The sequence below is a fragment of the Oncorhynchus kisutch genome, linkage group LG28 (assembly GCF_002021735.2).
Source record: "Oncorhynchus kisutch isolate 150728-3 linkage group LG28, Okis_V2, whole genome shotgun sequence".
Taxonomy (NCBI): Eukaryota; Metazoa; Chordata; class Actinopteri; order Salmoniformes; family Salmonidae; genus Oncorhynchus; species Oncorhynchus kisutch.
In genome coordinates, this window is record NC_034201.2 from 15,645,931 (window position 1) to 15,672,271 (window position 26,341).

At 41.9% G+C, this 26,341-nt stretch overlaps 1 protein-coding gene across 3 annotated transcripts; it reads right to left on the reverse strand.

Moving 5' to 3' along the window:
- apool (apolipoprotein O-like) lies at positions 1 to 26,048 on the reverse strand. Of its 3 annotated transcripts, XM_031808400.1 has the most exons (10): positions 25,949 to 26,048; positions 21,453 to 21,557; positions 21,111 to 21,230; positions 20,731 to 20,785; positions 20,545 to 20,643; positions 20,135 to 20,226; positions 15,953 to 16,060; positions 13,277 to 13,985; positions 12,701 to 12,808; positions 1 to 1,445 (listed from the first exon to the last, which is right to left on the reverse strand). In XM_031808400.1, the coding sequence occupies exons 1-9, from the start codon at positions 25,958 to 25,960 to the stop codon at positions 12,720 to 12,722; spliced, it is 1,389 nt and encodes a 462-aa protein (XP_031664260.1). In that variant the 5' UTR covers positions 25,961 to 26,048; the 3' UTR covers positions 1 to 1,445; positions 12,701 to 12,719. The 3 variants fall into 3 exon arrangements, with proteins under 3 accessions (XP_031664260.1, XP_031664259.1, XP_031664261.1); XM_031808399.1 differs by lacking the exon at positions 1 to 1,445 and having other exon boundaries at positions 5,350 to 12,808; XM_031808401.1 differs by lacking the exon at positions 1 to 1,445 and having other exon boundaries at positions 11,417 to 12,808; positions 15,965 to 16,060.
- Positions 26,049 to 26,341: the final 293 nt, after the last annotated feature.

Genomic DNA, 26,341 nt, shown 5'->3' on the forward strand with positions numbered 1-26,341 from the left:
CACTTTTTAAAAAACCTTTATTTAAGCAGGGAGTCACCATTGAGACAAGGGTCACTTTCACAAGGGAACCCTGCATATACAATTTAATAAGAAACTCAAAAATCAACTATAATATAAAAAACAAGTCAAATACAGCACAGCACAAATATTAAAGAAAAACTATTACATTGCTCAGTATGGTCCCCAATCAATATTTTTAATTGCCTCAGCGGCACAAGAACATCCAATTCTAATGGATTTTGTAGTTGGTTCCAGCAGAGGTGCTTTAAAAATAAAAATCGGATTTACATAGTTCGGTGTAGAACTGAGGAACCTCAAGAGTTTGCCAACCTTGTGAACTGGTTTGGTATTTCGATTTTAACACCGAATTTAGGTAGGTCAGAAGCTTGTGTAGTAGAGCTTTGCAAATGAAAAGGGAATAATGAAGTGATATACGGGACTTTAATAAGGACCAGATAACTTTTTGATACAGGATGCAGTGGTGAGTATTAAAAATGTCATCTGTGATAAAGTGAAGGGCACTATGGTAGACGACATCCAAAGCTTAAGAGTAGTAACTGCTGCAATCTGGTAAATGGTGTCGCCATTGTGAAGAACTGTCAGGAAAGATGACTATACAATCTGCTACCTGCTATTTAAGGGAGAGCTTTTAACTTGCTCATCTGTCTGTTTTTTAAACATTAAGTCTTTGTCAATACAAATGCCCAGATATTTATAGGCGGGAACCCGATCTATGGAAGTACCATCCAATGAATAAATATGTAGTTCATTAGAAACATTTTGCAAGAATTAGAGAACAACATACAGTATATTTAGTTTTGCCTGCATTAAGTACACATTTTAAACCAACCAGGGCTTTCTGGAAGGCAACAGATTGCAGCTCTAACATAGCCTTGTCAACAGTTGGGGCAATGGCATACATAACAGTGTCGTCTGCATAAAGTTTTAACTGATAGACCAATATTATTTATAGAAATAGTCAAAAGAACAGGTCCCAATACCGACCTCTGCGGTACACCTTTTGTAAAACTAGACTTGACAGAAATCAGGCATTGTGTCCTATCTGACAGGTAATTCTCAAACCACTTGCAAGAAGCCTGATCCAGAAATATTTCAATCACCCTTTGAATGAGAATGTAATGTCGAAGGCCTTGGAAAGGTCTATAAATAAGGCAGCACAATGGTTTTTATGATCTAAGCAATTTAACACATCATCTAGAAACAATTTAACACATGCTATAAAACAAGCGTAGCAGCTGAAACGGTCTAAAACCAGATTGTTGCACATTTAAAATAGAATGAGAAGTAAAACAAGTTCTTAGCTGAGAGTTGGCCAGGGATTCTAAAACTTTAGAAAAGGTGAGAACTTGGAAATTGGAGGGTAGTTTTCTAAGTCAAAAGGATCTTCTCCTTTGTGTAGAGGGAGGACGTGCCGCTTTCCAGATCTTAGGGATAACACCAGAAACAATTGCCAAATTAAAATATAGGTTAATGATTCTGCAATAAGTGGGGGCAGAAAGCTGCAGTAAGAAGGGATCAAGAGAATCAGCCCCTGAGGATTTTTTTTTACATCGATATTTAGCAAGGCATTTAGTACATCATAGATTAAATGAAAATAGAGCATGTGTATCTGGGAGTGCATCATTCTCTACAGTCTGTTTCGGGGTGTTTCTCAAAATGCATACTACCGTGCTCCGAGCACGCAAATTGGAGCACGGGAGAGTCGGAGTATAAGTCCAAATCAAAGTAGGCGAAACGGAGCACGGAGAGCACTTCTCGAATGCGTACTCCGTTTATGTATTTTGAAGCATGCATCGATGCAAGCTTCAACAGAAATCATGCAAAGAAATATGATGCAACCACGTAAAAAATGACGCAACATTTCTTGAAATCAATGGCGGCCATTTTTTTAACTGAAGCGAGAGAAAATACACTTCGACTTTGGAATAAAAAAAAGTGTTGCCTATCTCTTATGTTGCCTGACTACGTTGATACGTTAATGAATACATTCTGTGTTAATTTTGGCATGTTTACCTGCCTACCCTGCATAACATTAGCTTTATGTAATTTGTGCCTGTTTAACTAGCTGGCTAGCTAAATTATTACGATTCACATATCTAGCTGATAATTATAAAGTAAAAAATGTGCTTTGTGTATATCTTGTTTCATCCATTGTTGCCATTGTCCTGGCTGGAAGAAGGTTCAGTGAATGGGAGGTGAAGCGTGAGGTAATACAGTATGGGGAGTGCGAGTGCTTCTCAAATGTATTGTTTTATGCATCCTCCACACTCTCGTCCTCACAATAACGTACGCAAGAGAATGTGGTTGAAGAATGCACTCGGAGCATAAGAGTGTGGAGCACGAGATATATATATATATATATATATATATATATATACACACACACACACACACACACATCGGAATCACTACTGGAATTAGAGAAATTTCCAAAAGCAATGTAAATACACTAATATTCATTGCCTTTTCAACACCAATTTTGTAGATAAAAAAAAAAAACTCTGATGTATATTATTCAGGGTTAAGAATGTATTTGTGAATAATAATAAAAACTGTGTTGGAGAGCCTTTACGCACAAAATATATTGGTGAATCAAAAATACAGTGGTTTGATTCATCCTGGAAGTTGTCATATTCAATTGTTCAATCCAGATAATATTGGAAGGTGAGAAAAGTTAACTATAGGGGTTGAACAGTAGTCGTATAAAACTACCCTAATAACAGTCACTAATCATGGAACTGATGACAAAGGTCCAGGTGTCGTGAACCGTGCATCAGGCTCCAGGTTTAAACTGCTACGTATGGTCTGCATTCCATAATGATTCAAATGTGCAGTAATTTGAGACATGTAGCCTAACTTGTAATACATTAGCCTAATATGATCCACTGTTGCTAGCGAACCTCAGGAACAACACGAGCAAGAGAGGAAAGAAAGGTAAACTAATGATGTAATGGAATGATGCAAAATGTAAGGAAACTAACACTAAAGTGACAGTTATAAATGTATGTGGGTATAACTGACGGTTGCTAATATTTAACACGCTACAAATTTTTTAAAATACAGTGACAAGTCTGGGCATATACTGTAATTAAAACATTCTAGAAATCAACTTGGTAGGTTTGGCTACAGCTTGGGTCTCCAAATTTCATCCCTGAAAGTTATAAGTTAAGCTTTTCATAATATTCATTGTGGAAATGTGGATGTTTTAGTTTGCTGCCATATGACTGGATTCACATTTGTCGCCAGCGATCGTAGGGTAAAAGATCAAAAACTATTGTAATTTCTATTTCCAATCCCCTTATCCAAAATGGCTTACTCATTTACCTAGCTCTTATCAATAGCTCTTTTCAATTTGTAAATTACTGAGTTGGAGAATGGTGTTAATTCTAATCAGGAAAAAATAAACAAGATGTTCCACTTGGAACCGAAAGGTTGCTCAACCTTTCATTTCAACACACGTAAAGATGGTGGCATTAAATTGAGTTCAGAATAAAGCGTATCTGTAGCCACACGTCAATTTATTTGATCTCCAACCCAAATGAATAGCATGCTATTCTCATGATTAAGCTCAAGGTCAAAAAACGTGTAGAGAGAAAAGTACATGAAAATGGAATTACGTTCCATTTAGGCATGCTTAACTCGGGTCGGAATTCACCCCTCCATGGTTATCAACTAAAACAAACTTCACCCAAATATTAATTTAAAAAAATATTCCCTCGTTGTGATCTCAACATAAATAAGTTCTCATTATCATGACATAACAAAAGTTGTTTTGTCGAGATCACGAGATAAGCTCCATAAATAGGAGTGGAATTATTGATGATATATTGACAGTATGGCTGAGGAGGCAGAGCCTACGGTGGATCAGTGCATGTTTTTATTGACTGCTATACTAAGGGATGGTACATTTCATGCTCACATCATGCTTTCATTTGTGTTTGAAACTCATTATCAGTTTATAAGTTAGAACGTTAGCAAGATAAATGTCCCTTACCTTGACCTAAGAATTTTTGGTGCAGCTAAGTCCTCGTGGGACATTAAGCCCTGAATGATGCCTGACAGGCAGCCCCGTCTCCCAGACTGTGTGCCACAGCCAATCGCAAGCATGCTAACTTGGCTAGTCTTGTTAGCTAGCTATCTAGCTTATTATCTATGCTGGTTGTCAGCTTGTATAACTGATGTGTATAATTGTAAGGGATACTTATATGGATAATATTTGGATAATAGGCTTAAATCGAATCCAAATCAGCCTGTCAGGAATGGAGCTCGCCCACTGTAAATATTATACACAAAACATGTAGTGTCCCTTATATACTGAACAAATATAAACGCAACATGAAACAATTTCAAAGATTTTGCAGAGAAACAGTTCATATAAGGAAATCAGGTGATTTAAATAAATAAATTAGGCCCTAATCTATGGATTTTACATGACTGGGCAGGGGTGCAGCTATGGGTGGGCCTGGGAGGGCATAGGCCTACCCACTGGGGAGCCAGGTCCAGCTGGAAAAACTGATGTGTTATGGCTTTACACCCCCTGCTATATTGTGGAAAAAGAGTTAAATTGTCTAACAGAACACAGAGGGTGTTCTTTAACGGAAGCCTCTCCAACATAATCTAGTTAGAGTCAGGAATTCCCCAGGGCAGCTGTCCAGGCCCCTTACTTTTTTCAGTCTTTAAGAATGACATACCACTGGCTTTGAGTAAAACCAGTGTGTCTATGTATGCAGATGACTCAACACTATACACGTCAGCTAGTACAGCAACTGATATTACTGCAACACTTATTTTTACATTTTCGACTAAAATGACACCCAAATCTAACTGCCTGTAGCTCAGGACCTCAAGCAAGGACATGCATATTCTAGATACCATTTGAAAGGAAACACTTTGAAGTTTGTGGAAATGTGAAATTAATGTCAGAGATTATAACACATTAGATCTGGTCAAAGATAATATAAAGAATGATGTTCCATCGTCTTTGAAATGCAAGACAAAGGCCATTATATGACTTAGGACTCTAGGCGCAATTTAGATTTTGGCCACTAGATGGCAGCATTGTATGTGTAACGTTTTAGACTGATCAAATCAAATGTTATTTGTCACATACACATGGTTAGCAGATGTCAATGCGAGTGTAGAGAAATGCTTGTACTTCTAGTTGACAGTGCAGTGATATCTAACAAGTAATCAAAAAATTCCCCAACAACTACCTAATACACACAAATCTAAAGGGGTGAATGAGAACATGTAAATGTAAGTATATGGATGAGACTGAGCCAATTAACCATTGCATTACTGTTCAAAATGTTGTATCAAGTCTGCCCAAATGTGCCTAATTGGTTTATTGATACATTTTCAAGTACATAACTGTGCACTCTCCTCAAACAATAGCATTGTATTTTTTCACTGTAATAGCTACTTTAAATTGGCCAGTGCAGTTAGAGTAACAAGAATTTAAGCTTTCTCCCATAAGACATGTCTATGTCCTGGGAAATGTTTGTATTACTTTCAACGTCATGCTAATCACATTAGTGCACATTAGCTCAACTGTAAAAATTAAAAGCATTGTATTTATGACAATAAAAAACTATCACGGCAACTGGTTTGATTCATTCCCATCTGAAGTACTTACATTCAGTAATCTTGCTCTGGTTTGTCATCCTGAGGGTTCCAGAGATAAAATGTAGCATAGTTTTGATTGATAAAATCTATTTTTAGATTCAAAAGGTAGGAACTGGGTTTACACCTTTCCAACAAGTCGGTTCGTCAAATTTCTAGAGCTGCCCTGGTCAACTGTGCTATTATTGTGAAGTGGAAACGTCTAGAAGCAACAATGGCTCAGCCGCGAATTGCTAGGCCACACAAGCTCACAGAACGGGACCAGCCCAGTGCTGAAGCGCGTAAAGATCATCTGTCCTCGGTTGCAACACTCACCACAGTGTGACAAACTGCCTTTGGAAGCATTGTCAGCACGATAACTGTTTGTCAGGAGCGTCAACAAACAAATCTAGTTTTGGCAGATGCCAGGAGAAAGCTAAATGCCCGAATGCATAGTGTAAACTGTAAGGTTTGTTGGCGGAGGAATAATGTCCTGGGGCTGTTTCTCATTGTTCGGGCTAGGTCCCTCAGTTCCAGTGAAGGGAAATCTTAACACTACATCATACAATGACATTGTAGATGATTCTGTGCTTCCAACTTTGTGGCAACAGTTTAGGGAAGGCTCTTCCCTGTCTCAGCATGACAATTCCCCCATGCACAAAGCGAGGTCCATACAGAAATGGTTTGTCAAGATCAGTGTGGAAGAACTTGACTGGGCTGCACAGAGCCCTGACCTCAACCCCTTAGAACACCTTTGGGATGAATTGGAACACCGAATGCAAAGCCAGGCCTAATCGCCCAACATCAGTGCCTGACCTCACTAATGCTCGTGGCTTAATGGAAGCAAGTCCACGCAGAAATGTTCCCACTTCTAGTGGAAAGCCTTCCCAGAAGAGTGGAAGCTGTTATAGCAGCAAAGGGGGAACAACTCCATATGAATGCCCATGATTTTGGAATGAAATTCAACGAGCAGGTGTCCACATATTTTCAAAACATCAAATCGAAAGAGTCTTATTTTCTACAGAAATTATATCAATATTGCTGTTCCCATTTGAAACATAAGACAAATAGTATGGATAAATAATGTAGCACTAATATCAACCAGAGCATACTGTATCAATTACATGGTTCATAGTAACCAGCAAAGGGTCTCATGACTGTTCCTTCCTCCCCCTATGCCCTGTTGGACAGAATGACCTGAGGGGTTTGGAGGTTCTCAGGTTCAGAATTAAAACCATGTAGACCGTGGGTTGTAACTCACCACTTAGGCTCTCCGAGCATATTTTGGCAGCACTGAAACATGGGAAAACACAGCATGTCCAGTACTTGCATAATCCACCACATGTCTGTATTGGATTAAGATGGGGAGGGCGGAGAAGGAGATTCCTGGTTGTTTCTCACATTTAGGGAGAGCAGCAGTTTTTACCCCCCTGCATCTGGAGGGGCCCCATTCAATAGAGTATGCTGAAATTAATGGGGCAATCTGGCCTGGGTTCATTGTCCAATGAGGAGCTGGGTGAGAATCAGTGTTTGTTCTAAACACAGTGATGCTCACAGGTCAAACTCTCTTCTCGTAACCTCTTGCAAAGAGCAACACACAAATAGCCCACAAGAACATGTCTGTTTGGACTAATTTCACCAGAGAGTTGAGAATATGTACCACTGACTGTGAAAGATACAAATTGTGTGTCCTCTATGTCCTATTCAAACATTTAATAGCCCTGAAAAACAATGTGACGGTATTTGTTTGTTTTTACATGACAAAGTTTGTATGTTTTTACAAGCTAATAATGGAAATGGTGGAGCTGTGTCATATACAGATTGTCATTCAATACTTTACTATTTTTATTTATTTTTTTGACCTTTATTTAACTAGGAAAGTCAGTTAAAAACAAATTCTTATTTTCAATGACGGCCTAGGAACAGTGGGTTAACTGCCTTGTTCAGGGGCAGAACGACAGATTTTTACCTTGTCAGCTCGGCGATTCAATCTTGTAACCTTTCTATAAAAGCCTGTATCAGATTTAGTTTGACGGCTGAATTACATTAAGGGCTGAAAAAAGAGTGACATACATGGATTACTAAACTATCTGGTGTCAACCCCCCACTCAGCTACAGGTTCGCTTATACAAATATTTAGCATACGCATGTCCAAACAGTCAGATACATTTCACAGCTTCCTTAATTAACTGGAAGAGTTCACTGCAGTAGCTGTGGGAAACCTTAGCCATGACACCCAAAGCTAACTGACTGTCTTATCTCTCATATAATGAGAGTGACTGATGGAGCCAAGGGAAAACACACATCAGTTATCGTGTGTGACAACAGTCCATGATGCATGACTGCATGTATGAAAAGAGATTTGCACTACCCGAAGCCAAACAAAATCAATTTTACAGTGTATCCACATCAACAGCCTACAGTCAAAGACCCATGTGGATGTGAGTTTCTCCAATATGGGGTGAGGAGGAAAATGCCCCTGAGAATGTGCCTGTATCCGGGAGAAAAAAAAGGGAACATGACTGTGGGACCAGAAAAGGCACAGGATGCAAATATGGGGGAGCAAGAGCCTGGGGAGCGATAAAACTGTGACATGATGTCAAAGGGGAGACAAATGCTTTTGCTCCATGTACTGTGAACCCAGTGGTGGCTCAGAAAGAGGAGGAATGTCCTGTTACTATGGAAATGACACCGACTCATCTGAAGCTATGTATAGATAAATGTCAGAAAGAATTAGGATAGAGGTAACTTCATCCATTCTCACATGTTAATGTCCATTGGGAGCATCTGGCAATGACTAAGGCCTAAGAGTCTTTAGATAGACCTGCTGTCCTCAAACTATACTCAGTTGGCAGCTATTCACATGTTTTCATGTAATGTGAGACTAGGAAATGATAGAAAATAGACCTTTAAATACTTTAGAACGTATCATTGTTTGTAACAGCTACCACTAGTCATCACAATCTTCCCCATTGAATTTTGAAAAAATCTTGTAAAAGAGTTAAGGGGCACAAGTAAATTCCTGTAGAATCTTCACGTGTGAACTGTGAGCCTCACGGCTATCCAAGAGAAACAGATGTCTCCCGTGAGTATAGACCCAGTTGGATGGAAGTACTTGGGAATGTTTAAGCAATCTTGAGATTTCCATAAAAATACAAAAATCATAAATCATTGGGGTTTTCCTGGCTTTACAAAACGGTGACGCATTGCAGACCAGGGAACCAATCCCCTACAGAGATCAAAACACCACTGTTTTCCTCAATATTCATAAGTACCCTCAAAGTAATTGATACATAAGCAGTTAAAGGGAACGCTAACATAAGATTCTCTCTGGCCATTCTGGCATTGGAGTATATAGCATAGTACCGTGTTGAACATGTTGCAATACTCAAAACCAGGAAAGGGGATCTCGTTTACCAGGGTCTAATATTCCAGTTCCTAGTGCCTCAGACTGGCCAGGGTCAGACCAGGGTCACATTCCATAAGCAACCTTCATGCTGTGTTTATGGATGGTGTATCTGGGAGGGTATCAGCTTCAGAGACCAATTAAATGGAGGCTCGCCTGGAATACGCCATGGAGCCAACGATAATGAAACACAGGCTATGAAGGCACACTCACTGCAGTCTATCAAGTCCCAATGACCAGTCAAATTAGTATTCAGTAGGCCTACTACTGTGTAAATGTTTTGATATGAAAGAAAATCAAAATGTCTCTCCTTTCCATACCCCTATTTTTCTTCATTTTAAACCACTTCCTCTAAATATGGACATGGTTCATAAAAATGCTGGTTTTGCCTGAATGGCAAACACTGTCGCCCTCTAGTGTTTCATACCAAATACTCCTTTTAAATCATCCACACGTCTTTGCATGACTATCACAACACTTTTCCATTTGCACGGTTTCACTGCTCGGATTCAAATGTGAGGAGAGTGGAGATCGAGAAAAATGCCTTTATTCCATATTTGGTTATTCTAATGAACAAAATAAAACTTTATCATGGTGAAGATTGATATCCAACAGCTGAATTCAGGGAAGTGTTAAAACATGTTAAATTGTCAAATATGTTCTCCTATCTGTAAAATACCCCCAAAAATATGAAATTACATTGATAGCTCTATTCAAAAAAAAAAAATCATTCAAATGATTCCAACACACAGACTACATGACCAAAAGTATGCGGACACCTGCTTGTCGAACATCTCATTCCAAAATCATTCATATGGAGTTGGTCCCCTTTGCTGCCAAAACAGCCTACACTCTTCTGGGAAGGCTTTCCACTAATGTTGGAAAATTGATGCAGGGACTTGCTTCCATTCAGCCACAAGATGTTGGGCAATTAGGCCTGGCTCACAGTCTGCATTCTAATTCATCCCAAAGGTGGTCGAGTTGGTTGAAGTCAGGGCTCTGTGCAGGCCAGTCAAGTTCTTCCACACCGATCTCAACAAACTATTTCTGTATGGATCTAGCTTTGTGCATGGGGGCATTGTCATGCTGAAACAGGAAAGGGCCTTCCCCAAACTGTTGCCACAAATTTGGAGGCACAGAATTGTCTAGAATGTCATTGTATGTTGGAGCATTAAAGATTTTTCACTGGAACTAAGGGGCCTAGCCCGAACCATAAAAAACAGCCCTAGACCATTATTCCTCCTCCACCAAACTTTACAGTTGGCACTATGCATCGGGGCAGGTAGCGTTCTCCTGGCATTCGCCAAATCCAAATTTGTCCGTGGGACTGCCAGATGGTGAAGTGTGATTAATCACTCCTGAGAACGTCAAATCTCTGCCATGCTAGAGCTGCCCCGGTCAACTGTAAGTGCTGTTATTGTGAAGTGGAAATGTCTAGGAGCAACAACGTCTCAGCCGCCAAGTGGTGGTCCTGCTCCAGAGTTCAATGGAGGCAAGCTTTATACCACTCCAGCCGACGCTGGCATTGCGCATGTATACAGCTGCTCAGCCATGGAAACCCATTTCATTAAGCTCCCAACTAACAGTTCTTGTGCTGATGTTACTTCCAGAGGCAGTTTGAAACTCGGTAGACAGGTGATTATTACGGGCTACGCGCTTCAGCACTCGGCGGTCCCGTTCTCTGAGCTTGTGTGGCCTAGCACTTGGCGGCTGAGACGTTGTTGCTCCTAGACATTTCCACTTCACAATAACAGCACTTACAGTTGACCGGGGCAGCTCTAGCATGGCAGAGATTTGACGAACTGACTTGTTGGAAAGGTGGCATCCTATGAGGGTGCTATTTTGAAAGTCACTGAGCTCTTAAGTAAGGCCATTCTACTGCCAATGTTTGGCTATGGAGATTGCACGGCTGTGTGCTCAATTTTATACACATGTCAACAACCGGTGTGGCTGAAATAGCCAAATCCACTTTTGGCCTTGTAGTGTATCAAACCAGTCAGTCCATAACATGTCCTCCAGGTGCATCTAGTATGTGGGCATGTTGGGAAGTGTCCATCTTGCGCAAGAACTGCACACATCCATATACGTTGGGTTTTTAGAAATTAAAAAAGGTTCAACTCCAGTTCTACGGTGATATAAGGCCTTACAAATGCTATAAAAACATGAATGCGTTTTAAAACAGCTCACTTGACAAAATGCCACATGGAAAATATTTGCATAGACTAATAGGAGAAGGTAAATTCGCAAGACAGAAAAAACAACAGTGTAGCAGTGACCTAAGTAAATGACAAGTCCCTAATAAAAAAAAAAAATGCCTATTATGAATTCTTATTGTATAAATGGTCCAGTTTGGTTAGTAACGGAATTTGTTTGAGTAACTTCTTTCACAGTATAACAGTGTTAACGAGCTCCACAAATAAATCTACATTCTGTGACCAGTTTATTAGGTACACCATCCAGTTCACGAAAATGGTCCGCTCTTACAGACAAGACTGAGTCACGTGGCCATGGCTTGCTATAGAAAACAGGCAGTGAAGCGCTCAGTTACTGTTCGATTGAACGTTAGAATGGGCAAAACGAGTGACCTAAGCGACTTTGAGCATGGTATGATTCCAATATCTCAGAAACAGCCGATCTCCTGGGCTTTTCACAAATGACAGTGTCTAAGGTTTACCGAGAATGTTGCAACAAACAAAAAACATCACCCACATCAGTCCTGTGGGTGAAAACAGCTCATTGATGAGAGGTCGAAGGAGAATGGCATGAATCGTGCAAGCTACCAGGCGGGCCACAAACAGGCAAATAACGACAACGTACAACAGTGGTGTGCAGAACTGCATCTCGGAACGCACAACTCGTCAGTCCTGGTGACAGATGGGCTATTGCAGCAGACGACCACACCGGGTTCTACCCATCTCAGCTAATAAGAAGCGGCTCCAGTGAGCACGCGATCACCAACACTGGACAATTGAAGAGCGGAAAAAAATAGCCTGGTCCTGCGAAACCCGTTTCCTGTCACGTCATGCTGATGGCAGAGTCAGGATTTGGCGCAAACAGCATAAGTCTATGGCCCCAACCTGCCTGGTGTCGGCGGTGGTGTAATGGAGTAGGGAATGTTTTCCTGGCACACGTTAGGTCCCTTGATACCAACTGAGCAACGTGTCCAAACCCCGAACAATTCAGGCTGTTCTGGAGACAAAGGGTGGTCCGACCCAGTACTAGAGTGTACCTAATGAACTGACCACTGAGTAAGTATTGGTAAGTAAACCTTGTGTAGTGGCTCTGGAAGTAGGGTGTAAAGATGTCCGTTTGTGCCTGTGGATGCAGATGATGACCTGCACCCTGTTCCCTGTGGGTGTCTACATGTAAACTGCAGGCCATGCAAAGAAACAGATGACTCCAGAGGTCAAAATTCCAACACACTATGGCTGCAACCTGATGCTCAATCCTCCTCCCCTGACATGGATTCAAATTGTTAAATCCATGACCGGTAGTATGCAATTGCACACTTGGGGAGAAGGGTGGATAATCGGGACACAGCCTGTATAGGACTAACTGTTCCCTATCACTGAGGTAAAGAGAGAAATAGGCACCTAAAAAAGTGTTGCTTTATTATTTTTTAATTTCTGGAGATTACCCTTAACCTTCCCCTCCCTCCCACATATCCCCCACCTTCTCCTCCTGTCATTCTTCATCCACGCGTGCTGTACAGGTCCGCATCCTCAGGGCTGGCCTGGCCAAGGTCAATTAACTTAGGGTCTGGTGCAAATTTGGGTTTCCCTGGAAATACAAAAAATAAAATTTTATAGTGGACATCAATATCTGATAAAGAAGATTAAGCCAACTATTTAGATGAAGAGGCAGCTGGTAAGAGGAGCTGTAGGAGAACGAGCTCATTGTAATGGCTGTAATGGAACCATATCATGCATACAGAAACCATGTTGGACTCTGTTCCATTCAATCCATTACAATTTGGGGTAGCCTAGTGGTTAGAGCATTGGACTAGTAACCGAAAGATTGAAAGTTCAAATCCCCGAGCTGACAAGGTACAAAATCTGTCGTTCTGCCCCTGAACAGGCAGTTAACCCACTGTTCCTAGGCCGTCATTGAAAATAAGAATTTGTTCTTAACTGACTTGCCTAGTAAAATAAAGGTGAAATAAAATAAAAAATAAAAAAACAATGAGCCCTTTCTCCTATAGCTCCTCCCACCAGCCTCTACTGCTTCACATTGATTTGCGTGACTCACCAGCAGTTTTTGTTACAATCCCAGATGGCTCCTCTGTTGTAGCTGGAGGAGTAGCCTCGTCAACAGGAGCAGGTGCAGTCTCTTCAGCTACAGGAGGTGGGTCAGCAACCCCCTCTATAGGTGCAGGGGCAGCCTCTTCTGCTGCAGGGGGTGAAGGAGCAGCATCCTCCTCAACAGGTGCAGGGGGTGAAGGAGCAGCTTCCTCAACAGGTGCAGGGGGTGAAGGAGCAGCATCCTCAACAGGTGCAGGGGGTGAAAGAGCAGCTTCCTCCTCAACAGATGCAAGGGGTGGAAGCTCTGTCTCTTCAGCAGGAGGTGGGAGAGGAATAACTTCCGCTGCTGGGGGAGGTACAGGGACAGCCTCAACAGGGGCAGGTGCAGGAATCTTTTCAGCAGCTTCCTCACCAGGATGTGCAGGGGCAGGCACAAGGGCCGTCTGAACAGCCTCTTGCTCCACCACTGTGACTGCCTCAGGTTCAGCTGCAGCAGGCTCAGTGTCAATAGAACCCTCTGCAGGGGCCACCTCTGTGGTGGACTGAGGGGCAGGTTCAACCTCAGATGGAGCACCCTCTACGGGGCCTGAGGCAGAAATAGGTTCAGTGGGGGAAGCCTTGTCAACAGCAGGCGTGGCTGGTTCAGATGATTCAGCTTCAGGGAGGGGCTTTGCCTCTGATACTTCTGGCTCAGGGATGGTAGCTTGGGGGGCTTGCTGCTTGTAAACAGGAAAACGTTGGTCAAGTTCTGTTTAATCCATAAAAAAATGCTGTTCAAACTCAAGTTTTCAACTCCTGAGAGAGCTTTAAACAGTTTGTTAGATCTATAAATCATTGACCTACAGTGGGGAGAACAAGTAATTGATAACCTGCAAAATCGGCAGTGTTTCCTACTTACAAAGAATGTAGAGGTCTGTAATTTTTATCATAGGTACACTTCAACTGTGAGAGACGGAATCTAAAACAAAAATCCAGAAAATCACATTGTATGATTTTTAAGTAACTGATTTGCATTTTATTGCATGACATAAGTATTTGATCACCTACCAACCAGTATGAATTCCGGCTCACAGACCTGTTAGTTTTTCTTTAATAAGCTCCACTCGTTACCTGTATAAAAGACACCTGTCCACACACTCAATCAAACAGACTCCAACCTCTCCACAATGACCAAGACCAGAGAGCTGTGTAAGGACATCAGTGATAAAATTGTAGACCTGCACAAGGCTGGGATGGGCTACAGTACAATAGGCAAGCAGCTTGGTGAGAAGGCAACAACTGTTGACGCAATTATTAGAAAAAGTCCAAGATGACGGTCAATTCACCCTCAGTCTAGGGCTCCATGCAAGATCTCACCTCGTGGGGCATCAATGATCATGAGGAAAGTGAGGGATCAGCCCAGAACTACACGGCAGGTCCTGGTCAATGACCTGAAGAGAGCTGGGACCACAGTCTCAAAGAAAACCATTAGTAACACACTACGCCGCCATGGATTCAAATCCTGCAGCGCACGCAAGGTCCCCCTGCTCAAGCCAGCGCATGTCCAGGCCCATCTGAAGTTTGCCAATGACCATCTGGATGATCCAGAGGAGGAATGAGAGGTGGTCATGTGGTCTGATGAGACAAAAATAGAGCTTTTTGGTCTAAACTCCACTCGCCGTGTTTGGAGGAAGAAGAAGGATGAGTTCAACCCCAAGAACACCATCCCAACCGTGAAGCATGGAAGTGGAAACATCATTCGTTGGGGATGCTTTTCTGCAAAGGTGACAGGATGACTGCACCGTATTGAAGGGAGGATGGATGGGGCCATGTATTGCGAGATCTTGGCCAACAACCTCCTTCCCTCAGTAAGAGCATTGAAGATGGGTCGTGGCTAGATCTTCCAGCATGACAACGACCCAAAACACACAGCCAGGGCAACTAAGGAGTGGCTCCGTAAGAAGCATCAAGGTCCTGGAGTGGCCTAGCCAGTCTCCAGACCTGAACCCAATAGAACATCTTTTGAGGGAGCTGAAAGTCCGTATTGCCCAGCGACAGCCCCGAAACATGAAGGATCTGGAGAAGGTCTGTATGGAGGAGTGGGCCAAAATCCCTGCTGCAGTGTCTGCAAACCTGGCCAAGAACTACAGGAAACATATGATCTCTGTAATTGCAAACAAAGGTTTCTGTACCGGGGTGGCAGTGTAGCCTAGTGGTTAGAGTGTTGGACTAGTAACCGAAAGGTTGCAAGTTCAAATCCCCGAGCTGACAAGGTACATATCTGTCGTTCTGCCCCTGAACAGGCAATTAACCCACTGTTCCTAGGCCGTCATTGAAAATAAGAATTTGTTCTTAACTGACTTGCCTAGTTAAATAAAGGTAAAAATTAAAAAAGTTAAGCTTTTCTGATGTATCAAATACTTATGTCATGCAATAAAATGCTAATGAATTACTTCATACAATGTGATTTTCTGGATTTTTGTTTGAGATTCCGTCTCACAGTTGAAGTGACCCTATGATAAAAATTACAGACCTCTACATGCTTTGTAAGTAGTAAAACCTGCAAGATCGGCAGTGTATCAAATACTTGTTCTCCCCACTGTAGCTAGAACGCTGGTACTCAAGTTTTCCACAGTGAAAACAATTTAAATATAAGAACAGACTAGATGAAAAAAGCATCAGTAATGTCAATAGTCTGTTGTACCTCAAGACTGACCGTTGGGGGGGTTACTTCTTTGGGCTTTGATTTAAATATGGATGCCATAGATGATGTAGTGTACTGGCTTGCAACATACATCTTCTGCCCCGTGATCTGCAGAAGAACAGAAACACATTGTTAGGCACCTATGGTATAACACAGGGAATCCACAAGTTTCAGCTACAATTTTAGCTCATATGCACATGGATGTTACAAAAATGTACATACAGTTGAAGTCAGAAGTTTACATGCACCTTAACTGAGTTTAAATGTATTTGGCGTTCATAATTCCTGACACTTAATCCTAGTAAAAATTCCCTGTCTTAGGTCAGTTAGGATGACCACTTTATTTTAAGAATGTGAAATGTCAGAATAAAAGTAGAGTGATTTATTTCAGCTTCCCAGTGGGTCAGAAGTTAACACACACTCAATTGTCTTTAAACTGTTTAACTTTGGTCAAACGTTTTTGGTAGCCTTCCACAAGCTTCCCACGATAAGTTGGGTGAATTTTGGCCCATTCCTACCTGACAGGGCTGGTAGAACTGAGTCAGGTTTGTAGGCCTCCTTGCTCACACATAAATAAACATGCCCCATTCAAGAAATTTAGAACCAGGAACAGATATAGCCCTTGGTTCTCCCCAGACCTGACTGCCCTTAACCAACACAAAAACATCCTATGGCGTTCTGCATTAGCATCGAACAGCCCCCGTGATATGCAGCTGTTCAGGGAAGCTAGAAATCATTATACACAGGCAGTTAGAAAAGCCAAGGCTAGCTTTTTCAAGCAGAAATTTGCCTCCTGCAACACTAACTCAAAAAAGTTCTGGGACAATGTAAAGTCCATGGAGAATAAGAACACCTCCTCCCAGCTGCCCACTGCACTGAAGATAGGAAACACTGTCACCACTGATAAATCCACCATAATTGAGAATTTCAATAAGCATTTTTCTACGGCTGGCCATGCTTTCCACCTGGCTACTCCTACCCCGGACAACAGCACTGCACCCCCAACAGCAACTCGCCCAAGCCTTCCCCATTTCTCCTTCTCCCAAATCCATTCAGCTGATGTTCTGAAAGAGCTGCAAAATCTGGACCCCTACAAATCAGCCGGGCTAGACAATCTGGACCCTTTCTTTCTAAAATTATCTGCCGAAATTGTTGCCACCCCTATTACTAGCCTGTTCAACCTCTCTTTCGTGTCGTCTGAGATTCCCAAAGATTGGAAAGCAGCTGCGGTCATCCCCCTCTTCAAAGGGGGGGACACTCTTGACCCAAACTGCTACAGACCTATATCTATCCTACCGTGCCTTTCTAAGGTCTTCGAAAGCCAAGTCAACAAACAGATTACCGACCATTTCGAATCTCACCATACCTTCTCTGCTATGCAATCTGGTTTCAGAGCTGGTCATGGGTGCACCTCAGCCACGCTCAAGGTCCTAAACGATATCTTAACCGCCATCGATAAGAAACATTACTGTGCAGCCGTATTCATTGATCTGGCCAAGGCTTTCGACTCTGTCAATCACCATATCCTCATCGGCAGACTCGACAGCCTTGGTTTCTCAAATGATTGCCTCGCCTGGTTCACCAACTACTTCTCTGATAGAGTTCAGTGTGTCAAATCGGAGGGTCTGCTGTCCGGACCTCTGGCAGTCTCTATGGGGGTGCCACAGGGTTCAATTCTTGGACCGACTCTCTTCTCTGTATACATCAATGAGGTCGCTCTTGCTGCTGGTGAGTCCCTGATCCACCTCTACGCAGACGACACCATTCTGTATACTTCCGGCCCTTCTTTGGACACTGTGTTAACAACCCTCCAGGCAAGCTTCAATGCCATACAACTCTCCTTCCGTGGCCTCCAATTGCTCTTAAATACAAGTAAAACTAAATGCATGCTCTTCAACCGATCGCTACCTGCACCTACCCGCCTGTCCAACATCACTACTCTGGACGGCTCTGACTTAGAATACGTGGACAACTACAAATACTTAGGTGTCTGGTTAGACTGTAAACTCTCCTTCCAGACCCATATCAAACATCTCCAATCCAAAGTTAAATCTAGAATTGGCTTCCTATTTCGCAACAAAGCATCCTTCACTCATGCTGCCAAACATACCCTTGTAAAACTGACCATCCTACCAATCCTCGACTTTGGCGATGTCATTTACAAAATAGCCTCCAATACCCTACTCAACAAATTGGATGCAGTCTATCACAGTGCAATCCGTTTTATCACCAAAGCCCCATATACTACCCACCATTGCGACCTGTACGCTCTCGTTGGCTGGCCCTCGCTTCATACTCGTCGCCAAACCCACTGGCTCCATGTCATCTACAAGACCCTGCTAGGTAAAGTCCCCCCTTATCTCAGCTCGCTGGTCACCATAGCATCTCCCACCTGTAGCACACGCTCCAGCAGGTATATCTCTCTAGTCACCCCCAAAACCAATTCTTTCTTTGGCCGCCTCTCCTTCCAGTTCTCTGCTGCCAATGACTGGAACGAACTACAAAAATCTCTGAAACTGGAAACACTTATCTCCCTCACTAGCTTTAAGCACCAACTGTCAGAGCAGCTCACAGATTACTGCACCTGTACATAGCCCACCTATAATTTAGCCCAAACAACTACCTCTTTCCCAACTGTATTTAATTTTAAATTTATTTATTTATTTTGCTCCTTTGCACCCCATTATTTTTTATTTCTACTTTGCACATTCTTCCATTGCAAAACTACCATTCCAGTATTTTACTTGCTATATTGTATTTACTTTGCCATCATGGCCTTTTTTGCCTTTACCTCCCTTCTCACCTCATTTGCTCACATTGTATATAGACTTGTTTATACTGCATTATTGACTGTATGTTAGTTTTTACTCCATGTGTAACTCTTCTGTCGTTTTATCTGTCGAACTGCTTTGCTTTATCTTGGCCAGGTCGCAATTGTAAATGAGAACTTGTTCTCAACTTGCCTACCTGGTTAAATAAAGGTGAAATAAAAATAAAGAAAGAAACATGCTTTTTCAGTTCTGCCCACAACATTTCTGTGGGATTGAGGTCAGGGCTTTGTGATGGCCACTCCAATATCTTGATTTTGTTGTCCTTAAGCCATTTGGAAGACCCATTTGCGACCAAGCTTTAACTTCCTGACTGATGTCTTGATGTTGCTTCAATATATTCACATAATTTTCCTCCATCATGATGCCATCTATTTTGTGAAGTGCATCAGTCCCTCCAGCAGTAAAGCACCCCGACAACATAATGCTGCCACCCCCGTGCTTCATGGTTTGGATGGTGTTCTTTGGCTTGCAAGCCTCCCCCCTTTTCCTCCAAACATAACGATGGTCATTATGGCCAAACAGTTCTATTATTGTTTCATCAGACCAGAGGACATTTCTCCAAAAAGTACAATCTTCGTCCCCATGTGCAGTTGCAAACCGTAGTCTGGGTTTTTTATGGCGGTTTTGGAGCAGTGGCTTCTTCCTTGCTGAGCGGTGTTTATACTTGTGTACTATTGTTTGTACAGATGAACGTGGTACTTTCAGGCTCCCAAGGATGAACCAGACTTGTGGAGGTCTGCAATTTTTCTTCTGAGGTCTTGGTTGATTTCTTTTGATTTTCTCATGATGTCAAGCAAAGAGGCACTGAGTTTGAAGGTAGGCCTTGAAATACATCCACAGGTACACCTCCAATTGACTCAAATGAGGTCAATTAGCCTATCAGAAGCTTCTAAAGCCCTGACATCATTTTCTGGAATTTACCAAGCTGTTTAAAAGGCACAGTCAACTTAGGGTAGCCTAGTGGTTAGAGTGTTAGTAAAATAAAAAGTGTATGTAAACTTCTGACCCACTGAAATAATATGTCTGTAAACAATTGTTGGAAAAATTACTTGTGTCACGCACAAAGTAGATGGCCTAACCGACATGCCAAAACTATAGTTTGTTTACAAGAAAGAGTGGTTGAAAAACGAGTTTTAATGACGCCAACCTAAGTGTATGTAAGCTTCCGACTTAAACTTTACATCTGCATTAAAAAAAATGATATTGTGCAATAATACAAAAGGTGTCTAAACAGTCTAAAGTATTGGATCTCATTATATTTATATAATAGTGTGTAAAAAGATCTTAGTGACACTCAAAAGGAAGCTGGGGCAAAAGTGTCCCTGTACATTAATCTGTGGAATTACTATACCTTTACAACACCCACTGTCTGAGTGGGGTAGCACACGGAAGTGCCTACAGTGGCCATACCCAGAGGAACCCCCAGCCTCATCAGACGTGACCCTGCAGAGAAATAACCAGTCAGCTACTGGACATAGTGGAACATGATACCAAAGAGACATTTGGCAACCTGCTTTTTCAGACATTTTACTGTGTGTACATTTCAGATCCTCTATAATAACGGTCAATAATCTGGGCCGTATTCAGTGATGTGAAACGTTCTGTACATTGCATAGATATAGAATGATCAGACAATGCCCTATTCTATCGGAGACAATCATATCAGTTTTACACAACACATTTCTTTCTGAACTATCTGTAATGTCACATCCTCCTGAACAGCGGACTTCCCGCAATATCTTTAATGCAGCAACTCATTACCTTTCCTTGCCAGGATCAGACCCGCTAACCCAGAGACTGTGATTACACCGACCCTCGGCATAAAACCAGGAGAAGGATCTCTCAGGAACTCATATGTATCTAGGTAAAATAAACATGGAAAAAAGGTTTTGCAGAGATAGCAGAACAGACCTACTCATGTGTCAACAGAACTCCCCCACTCCTCACCGTGTCCAGCAGTATAGACTGTTACAGCTCCGACCTTGACAGAGGTATAAGCATTCTGGAAAAACAATGGTCAGAAATTAGCACAAAATACAACTTGTTTGTAAAACAAACCAACTGAGATATTACATAAGTTATACCACAAAAGCAGCCATTTTGATAAAAGTCCCTCACCTTCTATCGATCTCATGGCATCTAACACAAAATTAGAGTTCTCAGTAAGAGTCGATTTTTACAATAACTGAACTAAAAGAGCCATTCCAAAACTTCCTGCAAGTCATTCTTAAAAACTTATACTGATGAATATTCAACATCAGCCAACACATCCAGTCAAGTCAGTCACCAGTGAAAGAGGCCATCAGAACCAGTTAGTGTTTCTATACCTTAACGGCAGTAACGTATGGTTGCAGCCCCACCCGGACCACACCCAGCCCGTTCTGCAGAGCTCCAGGCTGCTCATTCATGTAGTGCGTTGCTGGAGGGTCTGGAGCATAGATGGACAACTGAGGACAGTACAATAGATCAATAGGATCAACAAAGGTGGCAATAGTCACATACATCAGGTTTCAAGTTCATTGTCACGTGCACAAGCAGAGCGAAATGCCCTTCTTGCTTGCTCTTTCCCAACAATGTAGTTATGAATATCAGTAGTAAAGTACAATAAAAACACACAAGAAATAGAAATAAGTAACTGTTCTTGAGTAAATTCTAGATTCTTAGTTTACCTCTCTAGGGGAGAGCAGCACAGTCTCTGTTTTGTACTGACTCATGGCATAAACTCGAAATGAGGCCAATCCCATTGCTGCTGGGATCACCGCCAGCTTCACTACCTGCAGAGAGACACACAAACACAGACCTTTGTCAGGATAGGCCTAAAGTGGTTTTCCAGTCTGAAATTCACATCAGCAGTTATTGATGAAGCACAGTTGAATCCAGTAAAATATAGGCTTACACCCGTTTTGTGCCAGCCAGTCCTACTTTGGACCTATATTGGAAAATATTTTACTGTAAATTATGTTGAAAAGGATAGGCCTAAAGATAATTATTATAATGGAAATTATGATACTGCATCATCATTAGTGATTAATATTTCGATATTTGAATCCAATTATCGATTTGTATTTTTTTTGCTACTGTAGGTAGCACTTTTATTTCCCTGACTGATCAAAACTCGTTTTCTTTCAGCAGGCATATAGTTAGCCCATTCATAGATGCTAACTACCGTAACATGCAGACCAGACCACTTGCATGCATGTTGATTTTGTCCACCAACACCAGACGCGATCAGGACACGCAGGTTGAAACATCAAAACAAACTCTGAACCAACTATATTAATTTGGGGACAGGTCGAAAAGCATGAAACATTTATGGCAATTTAGCTAGCTAGCTTGCTGTTGCTAGTTAATTTGACCTGAGATAAACATTGGGTTGTTATTTTACCTGAAATGCACAAGGTCCTCTACAACAATAAATTCACTTATTGACAACGACATCTTCCGGGGGACTTTTATTAAGAGCCCTGAAAGTTACCAAAGCATCGCTTGTGGTATGGTTTTGTAGAAATAAGGAACGTATCCTTCAAATCAATGAGAAATGATTTCCCCAAAACAATAGGTTCACTTACTACACACCTGTATAGGGTTAGTGTTCCCTATGGCCATATCTCCACGTTACAGCGCTTGTACAGAAGACAGGGACTACCACCTATGTTAATTATCTAGGCTATCTACATCCAGCGCCGACAGAGATGGCCGCCTCGCTTCGCGTTCCTAGGAAACTATACAGTATTTTGTTTATTTCTTACATTGTTACCCCAGGAAATCTTAGGTTTTATTACATACAGTCGGGAGGAACTATTGGATATAAGAGCAACGTCAACTCCCCAACATTACGACCAGGAGTACGACTTCCCCGAAACGGATCCTCTGTTTGGCCCACCACCCAGGACAATGGATCGGATTCCAGCCAGCGACCCAAAACAACGACGCCACAGAAGGGGCAGACGGAGCGGTCTTCTGGTCAGGCTCCGTAGACGGGCACATCGCGCACCGCTCCCAAGCATACTACTCGCCAATGTCCAGTCTCTTGACAACAAGGTAGACGAAATCCGAGCAAGGGTTGCCTTCCAGAGAGACAGAGACTAACGTTCTTTGTTTCACGGATACATGGCTCACTCGAGACACGCTATCGGACTCGGTACAGCCACCTGGTTTCACACACCGCGCCAACAGAAACAAGCATCTCTCTGGTAAGAAGAAGGGCGGGGGTGTATGCCTTGTGACTGTGAACGAGACGTGGTGTGATCATAACAACATACAGGAACTCAAGTCCTTTAATTCACCTGACTTAGAATTCCTCACAATCAAATGCTGACCGCATTATCTACTAGAGGTCGATTTCAAGTTTTCATAACAATTAGAAATCGGTATTTTTGGACACCGTTTTTTTTTTAAATATATATATATATATATATATATATTTTTTTTTTTACACCTTTATTTAATCTTTATTTAACTAGGCAAGTCAGTTGAGAACACATTCTTATTTTCAATGTCGGCCTAGGAACGGTGGGGGTTAACTGCCTCGTTCAGGGGCAAAACGACAGATTTTCACCTTGTCAGCTCTGGGGGGTTTTTTTCACCTTTATTTAACCAGGTAGGCTAGTTGAGAACAAGTTCTCATTTGCAACGGCGACCTGGCCAAGATAAAGCATAGCAGTGTGAACAGACAACACAGAGTTACACATGGAGTAAACAATTAACAAGTCAATAACAAAGTAGAAAATAAAAAAAAAGAGTCTATATACATTGTGTGCAAAAGGCATGAGGAGGTAGGTGAATAATTACAATTTTGCAGATTAACACTGGAGTGATAAATGATCAGATGGTCATGTACAGGTAGAGATATTGGTGTGCAAAAGAGCAGAAAAGTAAATAAATAAAAACAGTATGGGGATGAGGTAGGTAAAAATGGGTGGGCTATTTACCGATAGACTATGTACAGCTGCAGCGATCGGTTAGCTCCTCAGATAGCAGATGTTTGAAGTTGGTGAGGGAGATAAAAGTCTCCAACTTCAGCGATTTTTGCAATTCGTTACAGTCACAGGCAGCAGAGAACTGGAACGAAAGGCGGCCAAATGAGGTGTTGGCTTTAGGGATGATCAGTGAGATACACCTGCTGGAGCGCGTGCTACGGGTGGGTGTTGCCATCGTGACCAGTGAACTGAGATAAGGCGGAGCTTTACCTAGCATGGACTTGTAGATGACCTGGAGCCAGTGGGTCTGGTGACGAATATGTAGCGAGGGCCAGCCGACTAGAGCATACAAGTCGCAGTGGTATAAGGTGCTTTAGTGACAAAACGGATGGCACTGTGATAAACTGCATCCAGGGGTATCCAATCTTGCAACCTTATAGTTAACTAGTCCAACGCAATAACGACCTGCCTCTCTCTCGTTGCACTCCACAAGGAGACTGCCTGTTACGCGAATGCAGTAAGCCAAGGTAAATTGCTAGCTAGCATTAAACTTATCTTAGAAAATACAATCAAACAATCAAGCACTAGTTAGCTAAACACGGTTGATGTTGGTCTTAACAGTTTTTACCCCCAAGCCATAAGACTCCTGAACAGGTAACTAAAAGGTTACCCGGACTATTTGTATTGTGTGCCTCCTCCCAACCCCTATTTTACGCTGCTGCTACTCTCACTGTTTATGTTATATGCATAGTCACTAACTATACATTCATGTACATACTACCCCAATTGGCCAGACCAACCAATGCTCGCGCACATTGGCTAACCGGGCTACCTGCATTGTGTCCCACCACCCGCCAACCCCTCTTTTTACGCTACTGCTACTCTCTGTTCATCATATATGCATAGCCACTTTAACCATACCTACATGTAAATACTACCTCAATAAGCCGGACTAACCGGTGTCTGTATAGAGCCTCGCTACTGTTATTTCAAATGTCTTTTTACTGTTGTTTTATTTCTTTACTTACCTACACACACACACACATTTTTTTTCGCAATATTGGTTAGAGCCTGTAAGTAAGCATTTCACTGTTGTATTCGGCACACGTGACAAAAACTTTTATTTGATTTGTTCATCGACTACAGCTCAGCATTTAATACCATAGTACCCTCCAAACTCGTCAATAAGCTCGAGACCCTGGGCCTCGACCCCGCCCTGTGCAACTGGGTCCTGGACTTCCTGACAGGCCTCCCCCAGGTGGTGAGGGTAGGTAACAACATCTCCACCTCGCTGATCCTCAACACTGGGGCCCCACAAGGGTGCGTTCTCAGCCCTCTCCTGTACTCCCTGTTCACCCATGACTGCGTGGCCATGCATGTAAGTATCTTTTTTATTTGAAAGATTAATTCTCACTGATATAAGGGCTATATGTTTCAAATCAGTGACATGATGATTATTGAAGTTTCTAACAATTAAAACACAGCAACATGATTGTCGTTCACATGGAGCCAGCCGCAGGAAAAGCTAACCATTGAAAACCCTACAGAGAAGTTCTATACTGAGCAATATGTTTGGAACATCAAATCACAATTAAAATCTCAGTATGGAATCGAAATAGGTCTATAGCTAGAATCGTAACACATATCGGCACCCAAGTATCGTGATAATATCATGAAGTCTCTGGCAAGTCTCAGCCCTAACTGTCATGAATAGTATTACAGTTACCAGAACAGTATTTTCTTATTAAATCATGATTGCATTTTTTTTTTTTTTACCAAGAATGCAATATTAATTTGATCCTCATCAGAGAGATAAGACATTGAGCTTGTTGAGCAGGATCTTCTAGAGTGAAATAATGAACGTTAAATGGATACAATTAAGCTAGCTAACAAGTTTAGGAGAGATTTCGAAGGTCACCTAAATCTTCTTTAATCATATTTAAAGAGTAGGCTACCTACAACGTTAATCAATTACAATTTTAGATCTACTTTAAACTCCACATTCATACATAGAACTATGTCCATGTTATAACTACCACAATAATTTGCGTTCGTACGACATGTTCTAAAAGGGGCGTGTAGCAAACTGCATGTTATACTGACGCCATTCTGGTCAATTTACACACATAGCTAAATACACAAATGTAAACGGGTAAATTATTCGACCTTTTTAAAAGACCTTAGAGTCCCAGCTCAAACTCGAGGTAAACATGTTTTAGGATAGGTTTGCATGGTAGAAAACTTACCGTGGCAGCCATGATGGTACTCCACCTCAGAGTCTTACCGGTGCCGATAAGGAACCAACTTTATCATAGGAAAACGCGTTAAATCCTGTTAGACTGTTTCTGCCGCTAAATTGATTTTACTGGTCAGTGTATATGACCTCAAAAGTAACAATTCTATACAAAAAGCAACGTTAATCAGTTCTCCTATTATTTAAAGAGTAGTGTTTTCATTCCTTGTCCTATCATCGAAAAATCCTGCACATGTGGGTCCCTGAAGAGTTGAATAACTGCTTCAGTTCAGGGTAGCCTCATTTTGTAACGTTTTATTATCGAAATAAATACACAGAAATGCATTAATTTGTGCGGTAATTCAGTTTATTGGTTTTACAACTTAGATTTTTACAACCTTGTACT

Excerpts from the sequence above, each read along its gene's own strand:
- apool (XM_031808400.1), bottom strand. Across the intron at positions 21,231-21,452 it reads TGCTGCTCTCCCCTAGAGAG|TTGTCCATCTATGCTCCAGA; the intron begins GTAAACTAAGAA and ends TACTGTCCTCAG. Across the intron at positions 13,986-15,952 it reads CCCCAACGGTCAGTCTTGAG|CAAGCCCCCCAAGCTACCAT; the intron begins GTACAACAGACT and ends GTTTACAAGCAG.